The sequence below is a fragment of the Centruroides sculpturatus genome, unplaced genomic scaffold (genome assembly GCF_000671375.1).
Source record: "Centruroides sculpturatus isolate CEXI.00-Female unplaced genomic scaffold, Cexi_2.0 scaffold1070, whole genome shotgun sequence".
Taxonomy (NCBI): domain Eukaryota; kingdom Metazoa; phylum Arthropoda; class Arachnida; order Scorpiones; family Buthidae; genus Centruroides; species Centruroides sculpturatus.
The window spans coordinates 247,048-260,662 of NW_019386008.1; the positions used below are offsets into that span (position 1 = coordinate 247,048).

A 13,615-nucleotide genomic window follows, 5' to 3' on the forward strand; every position below is an offset into this window, starting at 1 on the left:
ATCTTAATAACCATTTGTCTCCTATCCCGTTGCTAGGATACGGATTTTTTTCTCAACATTTCCTCCTACTCTTCCCACTCATCTCTCTTTCTTGGGCGAGTGGCTGTAAATCATGATGGGACAACTGGCGAGGTTAATACACAAAAGTTGAATACGTTAAAAGAGATAAATCTAGTAGCGGTATAGTGAAAAATTTCAGTTTTGTTTTAAACACTTTTACGAGTGCGGCATGGTTAATAGGGATAAAATAATAAATTTAAGTAGTACGGTCAGTCACGTGTGATAATGAATTTTGAAAAGGGCTTATACATTAAGGATAATATAGGAGAATAATGTGATGATGTTATAAATTAGTTTGTCCATAAAATAGGGAAATTTATCGCGCGGAGGTCAACTATATCAATGTGGGAAGAGAAGGTAATAAAAGTGGATTTATTCTTGCTAAAGTGAATGAGAATGAATACTTAACTGTAAAATAACAATAAAAAAATTACGTATTAAAAATTCGTCTAAAGTCTTGTTTATCTAATTTTGATTTTGGAAAATGTTCCGATTTAAAACATTTCGAAAATAGAATTTATGTCGAAATAAATGAGTTTTGTAATTCGAAATTTAGCGCAATTATTTCTCCATATTTTCATTTTAAATAGAAAATGTATGACTTAATAAAAAAAATATTTTTATCTTTTATAATTTCAGGCAGAAAAACTTCTGCGTATATTTTTTTTTCCTTTTCTTTAAAATGATGAATTGTAAATTATTCCGGTTTTACTTGAATACCACAATTATTATATATCCGTACTGTGTGTGTGCACCTGTTTAAATAATGCGGCTTTTCATTTCTAATCCGTTTAATAAAATGTCACAATTTTTTTTTTAAAAAAGTATGTTTGGATTTTCTAGCACAAGATGGCGTTTGTTTAAAAATAAGTTTTTTTTTACCTTTTCTAAAAAATTCTGACATAAAAATTATATAAAGTAAGCGGTAGTTTATATTTAATTTCTATAGATTTGTCACTAGTGTCACCGAAAGAAGGACACGTAAGACTCCTCGTCACACCCCCTAATAACAAACCACACGTCCCCATTATGCCACTCCCCTTTCACTTACCTCTTTAATACATTGCAATCTTTCGTTTGTCTGCTGGACGTGTCTTTCCATAGCAGTTGCCATGCCTGTCATTTTTTCCATTAGTTCTTACTCCTTCTATAAATCATGATTTCTAAAATAAAAAATTAAAAAAATATAATCACGAATTTAAAATACATCATAATTATTTAAATAATAATAATAAAAATTAAAATAATAAATTCAACTTAGTAAAGAGACGAGAATATATAGTGTCGCCATCTGTCGGGAAAGTTTTAGTAATTGAAAGAAAAACAAGGTAAGTTAAATTGATATTTTAAGTTAATATTAGGAAGTGATGTTTGCTCATTTCGTTCGCTATCTTGATTACATTTATATCTGAAAATAAATAACGGTAATGCTCACCAGCAATCTATAATAATAGTGGTTAGAATATCTGCAAAACCGTAATCATCTAAAAGAGAAGTAGAGCATGACCGCTCAACTAAACACATTACTTTTATAAGTAATGGACTAGCGCGGAAACCATTTTCAAATTTATATTTTTCGAATACTTAAACGATCCTAGTTTCGTTTGCATAAATATTATCTATCGAAATGATTTAGTTTCTCGAATTTTTATATGTTTACACCGCCGATAATTATACCGTTCCACAGCATCCTCCATCAATTAAACATTCACAAATTCTTCGAAGATAACTTCGTTTGTTACTACGTTACGAGTTTAATTATAAATGAAATCTGTAAAATAATTAATTCGTCATTTACGCTACTTAATTTCTAATGTGGATTTTTAAGCGTGTAAAATTTAAGTTTTAGGTGGTTTTTTTTTAAATGTGTCACGTTATTTAAAAAGATACGGTTATGGTAATGGATATGTGGAAGCTCGATAATAGGAAGAAAAGTAGATTAAATTATTAAATTTTATAAAAATATTACGGGTTGGAATAAAAAGAATGGGGGGAAAAACATCCTGCTCATTCATTACAGGATGATAAATTGCCTAACACGAGTGACAACTAGCAAATATTAAATTACAAGATAAAAAGAAACTTAAGGTAACGTAACAACGTATTATAAATATCAGTTTTTTTTTTTTTTTGTTTTTTTTTTAAGTTAGGAAATATTAAACATTTCGAAAAGCGGTTTATAACTAACCACTTAGAAGAATAATGGAGACAGTAGTTTTAAAGAAGAAAATTTCTTCATGCCAGACGTCTATTTTGACAAACCGTGTAGTAGAAGTGACAGAAGATCAAGTTGTAAATAGCACGACATAGATTTGTGACACAAGCACATTGGGACCACGACAACATTGACGGCGGAGACCGAAAGACGAGAAGTCGAACGTCATCCCTTTTAAAAGAAGAAGGGGAAAGAAAAAAAGGTGGAGTGAAAATGATTTAGTAGTAAAGTCATCAACCGATGCGAGAAAACATTCCATACAAGCCGAATTTCACAACAAATTCGATCCTTTATCCGCACGCATGCTTAAAATAAAGAAACAAGGAGAGGAAAAGAAAAAAAAAAAAGAGTAAAGCTGTACCACATCCAGACACGTGACACCCGATTATCAAAATTTATTTTTCTAGGAATATAAAAATCGTGTTAACCTTATACAGTTTCCTAGAAATGCTCGGCTGATAAGAAAATTCATTTTTTGTAATATGCCAATAAATATATTCCCGTGTACTTAAAACACTCTCTACTTATTACTTTTTTTTTTCCTTTTTTGCAGCAGTAGAACCCCAAATTTTTATATGGCCTCTCTCGAGTACGTGTTTCTCTCCGGAGAAAGAAACTAATAAGAAAAAATTAGCTTATTATCTCGGACCTAACACCTAAATTTCCATTACAATGGCTTCATATATCAACAGGGCAACAAAACAAACCTCCTAAGTGTAGCTTTTTCTTTAAGCCAGTGTAAATATCCATCAAGATAATTAACGGAAACATTAAAAAAAATTACGCCTCATCCCCGTACGTTCCCAATACGAAAATTTCCGAATAGCATTAAAGTACTGTACATCGATACGTTAAGGTTTAAATAAAAATTCAATATAAAAGCAGCAATGGGACTAGATTAAAGAGGATAATTATTTTATATTCATTACTCGTCCCGTTACAGAAAGATTATTTATGGAAGAATAGCGACGAAAATATTGAACAATATCATTAAAGTAATGGACGACCATAATTCAGTCAAAGCGGTAATTTGTTATCATCGGAAAAACGGATTTTCCAGGGGAGTGTTTTGTTTGAATTCGTTCCAGAATAAATTCTTGATAATAAATCTATACTTTGTTTATTTTTTATTTTAATTCGTCTTTTTTTAGATAATAAGATGAAGTAATTCGATTCGTAAATCTATTCGTGATTATCTATCTACGAATTTATTCCAGAATTAATTTTATATTTAAGATGGAGAGTGATACGTTTCCAATTTTGTTTACGTGTTAAAGTGAATATTTTGAATTATTCATTGGGAATTTTCTATTATTATTTAAAGTCGTAAACTCTGGTTAATAAAATGCTCTTCGAAATATTCTAGAATATTATATTAAGTGGTGTAAATATGAATTGCGTCAGTCATATCGGAAAAATGTGTCGAATAAAGACATAAATAACACTCAGTTTAATATAATATAATGTCGAAATAGATGCGCTTATATAGTGTAGCCACTGCAGTGACAAGTAAACGTAACGTTTATAATGTCGAGTTACTGCATAGAGTAACTAGTAACATATCGAGAAAATGTATCTATGACGTAAGTGATTGTTACGCCAGTGATTGTTACGTAATAGTGTCAAGTAGATTATATATATTCTAGTAAATGCTACGTAAAATTTAATGCCGGTTAGCGTAGTGACTAATAAATGTTACGTAGATAATGCCGAGTAAATATTTTATTTATTCTTCTGAAGTGAAGAAAAAGAGAGAATTTTATTTAAATGGAGGTATATAATGTTAAAATTGTGTTAAAATCCTTAAATCTTACCGGCGATTTTCCTCAGTGGCCTGTAAGATTTAAGTGATTATAGTATTATGAGAATGTTACATATGTGATATCGAGTAAAGGAAATGTCGAGTGAGTGATGTGTATATAGTGTGGAATTTTGCTTGTGTAGTTGAACTGAACACGTTATCAGTTGAATGTTATGAATATTTGTAGTAAGTGAATGTTGCTTATTTGATGTCAAACAGACCTAGTGTCAAATGAATACCGTTTGAAATGTTATAGATGCACTGACAAGGAAACTTTATATCAAACCGATAATCTAATATTAAGGAACGTGGACGTGTTTAAAGAGAAATTATACTTTTAAAATGTTAAAGCATTAATATCAAGATGTAATGTAAGAATTTATCTAGAAGAAGAGAAAGAAAAATACGACATTATTTACGACATTCGCCCAACTTATCTAATGGAGATTGTATTGAAGACTTATAAGATGAAAGCGATTAATACAGAACTTAGCGATAAGAAAGGAGTTGGGAATTAAAGAATGTTGCAGACCGCATTACTACAATGGTTGATTAAGTGGGGATAATGTCGACTGTCGCGGGGATACATAATTAAATCAACTCTTTTATACACCTTATCTCCCACAAGGAATCTTTCTAGTCTCTTGTTGGTGGCCAGGTAATGGGCTTGTAAACGACCAAACAAGAAACTAGATAATTCTGATCGACCGCTGGTTCTCATTTTTATAATAAAAAAATAAAAGAATCCAAGTACGATAGCGCGTACGAATTTCATCCCTTCGCAACGAAGTTTTGAATAAGTAATTAATTCCTCTTTTATATACTTTAAATGGTAAAAAATCTGTTAAAATATGATAGGTAACATACGGGAGGATTGTTTCTAGTTTTTAAAATCATTAAGACAAAACCATTCACATATAACATTTGTAAACTGAAAAAAAGGAACCTTGATTGATACTTATCTTGGCTTAGAGCCAGCGGTACAGGAATAAAATAAAATAAAATAAAAAAGTCGATCAGACTGTTTTAAGTGTTTGCTTTTGCTTCTCTCCCTTCGGTCGTTTATTAACACGTTGGAGTAACACCAGACTAGCGACAACGTCCTGGCTACGTCACGAATTTATTTTAAGCCGTCACGCATTTGTCTCACTTTATAAAATTATTAATGGCCTCGTATAACTGCTGCGCCTTGTTTAAGTGTACGAAATCTGCAAAAATACTACGTTTATTTGTTTCAAACAACACGAAAATCTATAATAATCGTGTAAAACTTTATTCACGGGAGACAAACCAGTAAAAAAAATCACACATAGCCTATATATTTGAAGAGAATCGATGAGAATAAAAAGTATCCACAGCTACGCGGTATAAATAGCCTACTTATAACTCGTTTTACGCTGATATAAAGGGAGATAAACACTTTATCGATATTTGTATAGCTAAAGTGATGTTTGGGTTATCTTTTTTATTTTTTNCTGCATTGAAATCTTTCGTTTAAATAATTCTCTTCTTTGGAGAAAACTCCCAATCTGGAAGCTCTATCTCTACCGCTCTAGTAAAAATACTGTAGTTAAAATTAAATATATAGAACAGTCAGTCTAGTTTATAAATTTTTCAAAAGAAACTTTATTAATTCTGCAAAGAATAGAAGTTCAAAAAAAAAAAGATAAAAAAAATGGCGCGGATCGAAATCCTGAAACCTGAGAAGTTAAAATTTCTTGAGGTTCTTGCCGAAGGTTATTTGCTCACTTAAACTGTGTGATTACAGGTATGGAAGCGTTGTACAGTTACCAAAGACGAAATTAAATAAAGTCCCATCACATAGCGTGTGATTAATTGACGAAGGACCCGAGTAATACTGGGAGTAGTAATTAATGTTTCTTGTGCTGATTTATTGTAATGAGTGGTTGTCGGTGAGAAAAGAGGACATCAGATAAGAAGCAACACTTCTTAGGTAGGAGTGGTCGAAAGGTGTGAGGTCCTTAGCTTAACTACGATCTCCCAGGAAAGAAAAAAAGAGAAAAAAAAAAGTCTGTAAATTGTAAAACCTTACCTGCAGATTTCGGTGAAAACTTGTCCCTCTGTGCTGCACAGACTGCCAATAAACGATAACCCAGATCCAAATCATACCCCTGCTGCACAGCAACCTGGCTGACCACCTGAAAATATTTTAATGATTTTTTAAACGCGTATAATGTACTTTCTGTGGTATTATAGCTCACGAGACCCGTAAAACGAAATATATAAAAAAATATTATATCAGTATATATAAGCGCAAGCGAACACGTTTCGGTTCTACTTCCATCTTACTATAGACGTGTCTAGCTTTTTTTCCCTTCCTAAAACATTCATGAAATTGAGATAGGGAATAATAAAATCATACACTTTCCCTCTGCCGTGTGGGTTATAACAGTTGATGCAAGTTGAGGTAGCTCAGGATTGGTTGTCGTGACGTCATCGACATGTCACGGACTCAACATAAGAGTTTAGTGCATTTGATGTAGTACAAGTGTAAAACTACAGTTTTTAATCTCTAAGAGTTAAAGTTAGTTATAACCACTATAAAACGATGCAATTTAAGTAAAACTGAATTTATATTTCTTCATAATTTGTGTTGTAAAAGTTAGCTGGAGTTTATACTTCCTCTAAATGATACATCCCTAGAAGCTTATGATATACACGCCGTGGATGATAAATAGGCTTCCATTATAAGCTACTTCTATTAGAGAATTAATAAGAATCGTAGTATTAAATCGTATCTGATAACGATATGTTCGTGCAACTACAGAAATTCTTGTATGCAACGTTGTTAACTTGCGTGCGATCTCCCTCGACATGCTCCTAAATGTATTATTGTTATTGCTACCCTACAATTTCCCGAAATAGGTATAAGCAACGTGTGACATTGTTAATTGCTATTTTAATGAACCCTTCTATGCATTGATTTAATGTTACTGTGATATGCCACTAATCACGATGGCGTTAACTACAATATCATTGTCGTCGTCCAAATAGCTGGCAGGTATAATTCTAATTGCATTATTTTAAGTTTACCCTACATACTGTAACTGATACGATCTATTGTATAAGCATATCCTTATTAATTTTATGTCGCTAATTAATATTAGTTATGCCAATCAAATTCTCAAGCATGCTTCTGTGATATTACAGATGCTATTCTAATATTATTACTATCAGCCGACTAGTTCTCCTTAATATATAATATTGTTATCATTACCCAACCTAGATCTTAATAATTATATTGTTATTATAACCCTATTGGTTCCTGTAATGATTACTAAGTATCTGCTCTATTAATTTCCCATTTTTCTATTAAAATCTATTTATTTTAGTAATATTAGTCAACTTGAAGTTGAGAATAAGTAGAAAACAACAATAAAATCGCATAGTATGTAGACGAAAATAAAAGTAATATAAGGCTATTGTCATATAACAAGTTCTCATATATAAGCCCACTGCTAACTTTGTTATTGCTACCCTACTGTACCTCAGAATGCAGTAATTGCTACCTGCCTCTACCTGCTAACCCCCTCCAATGTACAGTACCAAATGTTGCATTTCGCCACAATCCAATATCTAATGACGACTGCCCGTTACAGTTTAATACAGGATATATGCTACTATTTGTATATAATCTATTATGCCCAGTTATCTAATTATAATTAAATATAATTACTATCAATAGTTTTTAATGTCCTTAGACATAAATAATATGCCCTTATATTCTATTTTGTTGGGAATGTTTTAATTTAGGGTCTAATAGTAGAAAGGTTAAGAGAAATTTTCTTTTTTTTATAGTCTAAGCTGCTAACTGCAATATTATATAGTTCGATAGTAGAAAATAGTAGATATATATTCTGCTAAACTTTAATATCGTTCGTGACACTATCACAAACAGTATTACAGTTAGCTGCTATATATACAGTTCGACTTAGAAATTGGAAAACTTTTGTCTATATCCATTTATTGGCTCAATGTTGGAGTTGAGAATCTAAAGTTAGGGAAAAAAACTCTTAAATGATAACTTTTTTTTCCACTGGTTTAATACGTAGCCTATAGAATTTGTAAACTGTAACCGCAAAAAATGCGAGTAAAAGACGATACAACGATTGATGCGCTTAATAAATCCGATTAAAAAGAAGTTAGCGTATACAAAAATCAGATGGAGTTTATCGGAACTGTTGAGTTATCGATAATAACTTCACTTCAAAGATTCCAATCTGTTCCGCTCGAATCGATGACAGGTCGTGATTCCAGATTCGGCCGACAGAGTGCGTGATGATAGATACCCACCTTACGTAAGGCGATCGATACAAAAGGTTATATTTAACCTTAGCCAGGAGAAATCTCTAGAGATTTTGCAATACAGAATAGTACAAAGTCATTAGTTATTGCGCAGTATCGAAATGCATCGTAGCAGTTAACAGGTTCTACACTTCTGCCTTTTCCGCTAATAGTTTTTGTATCTCGTAATAACGCCAGGAATTTGAGTCTGGCTGCGGATAAAAACGTGAGGTGAAGCATCTGCTGTACTTTCACTACATCTTCTCCGTGTTAATCTTACTTTCTTAATTTTCTTATACAGAAAATCTTCGGTATTACAAGAAGGTATACGTTCCCTCTTTTGTTTTACTGTATCAAAAGTCATCTTTAACCATGACTGGTTTCAAATATGCCGCCGCAATGCCAAGCATCTCGTTAAAGAGTCGATGATAATTTTCTCGATTAATGTCGGAATGTAATAAAGAAAATTCAATCGTAAGTTTTATATATGTTAGAATTGATACGGGGCCTCCATTTTTTGAAGTAGTATCGAAGAGGCGATATCTAAGGCAACTCACCCAGTCTAATTATGTCACAGGTGACTACCTCCAACATCCTGTCGGGAGAGTTGCGTGCCTCGGATCGCAGCCTTAGGCCTGAGATGACCCTGGCTGAACCTTGGCAAGGGAGACAGGTTAACTCGAGTCTGGTTGGTCGGACCAGCGGAAGTTTTTTTTTTTTCTTCTTCTTGTTCTTAAGAGCGGTCACCCCCACACAAACCTCTCTGCCTTGCAATGGAATAAGGGGGGAATTCAAGGTCGTTTTGTTGTATGTAGTCTCAAATTGTCGCTTGTTCAAAGATTTTTCCTTTTTATTGTGATCATTTTAATAATTTATTACATAAACCTTGACCTCGGTAGGTTAATTTCGGAAGCTACAAATAAGTTAACATATAAAAGTAGACATTTATATTTTTATGCTTTCAAAAAATATTCGAGAATTGCCAAAAAAAATAGTTTGGTTTCTTCTCGATAGGTGGCGGAGCATCTCCTCCGTCTTATCCTTTATTGAATTTTGCTTATATTACGCTTTTATAAATAAAATAAAACAAAAATATAAAAAGAGAAAATCGATGTTGTAGTAGCAGAAATTGTTAACTGTCTTATGTTAACAGATAAGAAAGGAAGAAACGCGAAGGTATTCGAATAGACAAGCAAAGATCCACCGAATCGATGTTGGATCAATGTCTTTTCGCAGCGGGTCAACGTTATTGTTCTTTTTTTCCCCCTTTCTTCTTTCCTCTTCCTCTATTCCGAATAAACAAACAAAGTTTTCGATACAAAAGCAATACCAGAACTTTCTTCTATTTAATTTTTATAAACTTACCGTCAAACAACCGATAAGATTTTGTTCGAAGACCTTCTGGAATGCTCTGCTATCACTACACCATTCGAGAAGTTCTCTCGCTGCATTTTGGAATCCGGTCGGTGTACTCAAAGCCTGCAAAGATAATATACATTATTTTTAACATTAAAAACAAATCTGCTAAATCTGTAATATATATAAAAAAGAAATGAATAAATAAGAAGGAAATCTTTGAGGAGAGAAAGAGTCCATTCCGAAGAGCAGTTTGTTCTTAGCTCTTAAAATATACATGAAAAATCCTCCGAAAGTTTCAATTGGATGCCACTTGGCATTTTGGCCTTTTTAAATATTTACCCACAACATTACGCATGATCAAAAAATATTTGTTTCTTTCTAACTTGATTTTTATAAATTATACAAAGAAACAACACCAGTTTTCCTATTTATATTTATTTAGTCCTTTTTTTTATCTTCCTTTCTCATTTTCTTCTTTTTTTTCTTTAATTTAAGAAAAAATACTAGTTCCTAAATTAAGATTTCTATCGGCTGATAAAATAAATCTTCACTTTTTTCCTTCTTAATATTTATTTAATTAAATTGCTATATTTTCTTCAACTTAAGAAGAAGATAATTAACCAGTCTCTAACGAAATTAACAATAAATAATCTTAGTATGTTTATCAGTAATTATCCGATATCAAGAGATATCAGACTAGTACCATCTCGAGTTTATAGAAAAAATGGGAGAAAGACTGGTGACATCTCGACGACAAGCGGTCTCTAAGGCGGAAAATGAGAAAAGTAAACGTAATCGATGCAGATGTTGGACACAGATGGCTCTGATTGCAACACAGACAGATAAATCAATGTAATTCGTACCATGTCTGATGATTCCAACGTATCATGCTCAGAATTGGATTCACTTATCACCTCTGATTAGTATCATTTGATGCTATTTGTTTAAAAATTATTAAGTATGCTGAGACACTCGGATCAGTCTCGCTGCCAATAACCATGCTCCGCGGCAATGTCGAAGCGATGTTTCAAATCGCTATAATATATCGATAAAGTGTCTTACACGGTTTGGAATCTTGTTAAAATTGATATTATTTAATTATTATATTCTCCCCTATTTAATTTCGGATGTATCGAGATCATCTCCTATTTAATCACAACATTTCTATTTAGCCGGACGTCAACAAGTAGGAGACAGACACTTAAGGGATTTCCTTACATTGATGTCAGATGGAAACGAAGTTCCTTTGAGACCCAGATCTGCTCTTTGTGCTTCACTGCCATCTACTTCTATCTGTCATTATATTGAATAGAATCCGAAAATACTTTCCTTCCATTTAATATATTGTCATAACTTCGATTCCGTTTTAATAACATAGAAAAAAGATGGTTGGAGAAATAAAATTCATATCTTTGGATTTATCACGCCTTTTGTAACATCCCTGACAATCTAGATGATTAAACGAGTTTTTGAACTTCTTTAATTTTACATTCGAGTTTATTTTATTTTATTATATTTCCCACTAAAACGACAAATGCGATAAGAAAAGAGAGAAATGTTGCGACATTTCGTCACTTGCTCCAATAGAGTCAGTAAAGGCAAAGAGCAGCAACAGATCAGCCACGAGTTTTCGCACACACACACACATATACACATACGACTCATCCCGAAAGATCGATAGAAGCCAGGAGAGGATGAGTGCGAGGGGAAGGAAGCGCTGATGACCTGGCGCTAGTTCTGGATCCGAAAGAGGCTGCATCAGTTCCTCTGGACAGCAGCTCTCAGAGAGTGCGTCTCTCCATCTTAATAACCATTTGTCTCCTATCCCGTTGCTAGGATACGGATTTTTTTCTCAACATTTCCTCCTACTCTTCCCACTCATCTCTCTTTCTTGGGCGAGTGGCTGTAAATCATGATGGGACAACTGGCGAGGTTAATACACAAAAGTTGAATACGTTAAAAGAGATAAATCTAGTAGCGGTATAGTGAAAAATTTCAGTTTTGTTTTAAACACTTTTACGAGTGCGGCATGGTTAATAGGGATAAAATAATAAATTTAAGTAGTACGGTCAGTCACGTGTGATAATGAATTTTGAAAAGGGCTTATACATTAAGGATAATATAGGAGAATAATGTGATGATGTTATAAATTAGTTTGTCCATAAAATAGGGAAATTTATCGCGCGGAGGTCAACTATATCAATGTGGGAAGAGAAGGTAATAAAAGTGGATTTATTCTTGCTAAAGTGAATGAGAATGAATACTTAACTGTAAAATAACAATAAAAAAATTACGTATTAAAAATTCGTCTAAAGTCTTGTTTATCTAATTTTGATTTTGGAAAATGTTCCGATTTAAAACATTTCGAAAATAGAATTTATGTCGAAATAAATGAGTTTTGTAATTCGAAATTTAGCGCAATTATTTCTCCATATTTTCATTTTAAATAGAAAATGTATGACTTAATAAAAAAAATATTTTTATCTTTTATAATTTCAGGCAGAAAAACTTCTGCGTATATTTTTTTTTCCTTTTCTTTAAAATGATGAATTGTAAATTATTCCGGTTTTACTTGAATACCACAATTATTATATATCCGTACTGTGTGTGTGCACCTGTTTAAATAATGCGGCTTTTCATTTCTAATCCGTTTAATAAAATGTCACAATTTTTTTTTTAAAAAAGTATGTTTGGATTTTCTAGCACAAGATGGCGTTTGTTTAAAAATAAGTTTTTTTTTACCTTTTCTAAAAAATTCTGACATAAAAATTATATAAAGTAAGCGGTAGTTTATATTTAATTTCTATAGATTTGTCACTAGTGTCACCGAAAGAAGGACACGTAAGACTCCTCGTCACACCCCCTAATAACAAACCACACGTCCCCATTATGCCACTCCCCTTTCACTTACCTCTTTAATACATTGCAATCTTTCGTTTGTCTGCTGGACGTGTCTTTCCATAGCAGTTGCCATGCCTGTCATTTTTTCCATTAGTTCTTACTCCTTCTATAAATCATGATTTCTAAAATAAAAAATTAAAAAAATATAATCACGAATTTAAAATACATCATAATTATTTAAATAATAATAATAAAAATTAAAATAATAAATTCAACTTAGTAAAGAGACGAGAATATATAGTGTCGCCATCTGTCGGGAAAGTTTTAGTAATTGAAAGAAAAACAAGGTAAGTTAAATTGATATTTTAAGTTAATATTAGGAAGTGATGTTTGCTCATTTCGTTCGCTATCTTGATTACATTTATATCTGAAAATAAATAACGGTAATGCTCACCAGCAATCTATAATAATAGTGGTTAGAATATCTGCAAAACCGTAATCATCTAAAAGAGAAGTAGAGCATGACCGCTCAACTAAACACATTACTTTTATAAGTAATGGACTAGCGCGGAAACCATTTTCAAATTTATATTTTTCGAATACTTAAACGATCCTAGTTTCGTTTGCATAAATATTATCTATCGAAATGATTTAGTTTCTCAAATTTTTATATGTTTACACCGCCGATAATTATACCGTTCCACAGCATCCTCCATCAATTAAACATTCACAAATTCTTCGAAGATAACTTCGTTTGTTACTACGTTACGAGTTTAATTATAAATGAAATCTGTAAAATAATTAATTCGTTATTTACGCTACTTAATTTCTAATGTGGATTTTTAAGCGTGTAAAATTTAAGTTTTAGTGGTTTTTTTTTTAAATGTGTCACGTTATTTAAAAAGATACGGTTATGGTAATGGATATGTGGAAGCTCGATAATAGGAAGAAAAGTAGATTAAATTATTAAATTTTATAAAAATATTACGGGTTGGAATAAAAAGAATGGGGGGAAAAACATCCTGCTCATTCAT

At 32.2% G+C, this 13,615-nt stretch overlaps 1 protein-coding gene across 1 annotated transcript in view; it reads right to left on the reverse strand.

The window, feature by feature from the left end:
- The window catches only part of LOC111613094 (zinc finger MIZ domain-containing protein 1-like), a 53,485-nt gene extending 40,694 nt beyond the window's left edge, over positions 1 to 12,791 (reverse strand). The window contains exons 1-4 of the mRNA XM_023354414.1: positions 12,652 to 12,791; positions 9,747 to 9,860; positions 6,130 to 6,235; positions 1,112 to 1,223 (exon numbers count right to left, since the gene is read on the reverse strand). Of these exons, the coding sequence (XP_023210182.1) occupies positions 1,112 to 1,192 (81 nt within the window). The 5' untranslated portion in view covers positions 1,193 to 1,223; positions 6,130 to 6,235; positions 9,747 to 9,860; positions 12,652 to 12,791. The remainder of the gene's footprint in view (positions 1 to 1,111; positions 1,224 to 6,129; positions 6,236 to 9,746; positions 9,861 to 12,651) is intronic.
- Between the last annotated feature and the right edge of the window lie 824 nt (positions 12,792 to 13,615).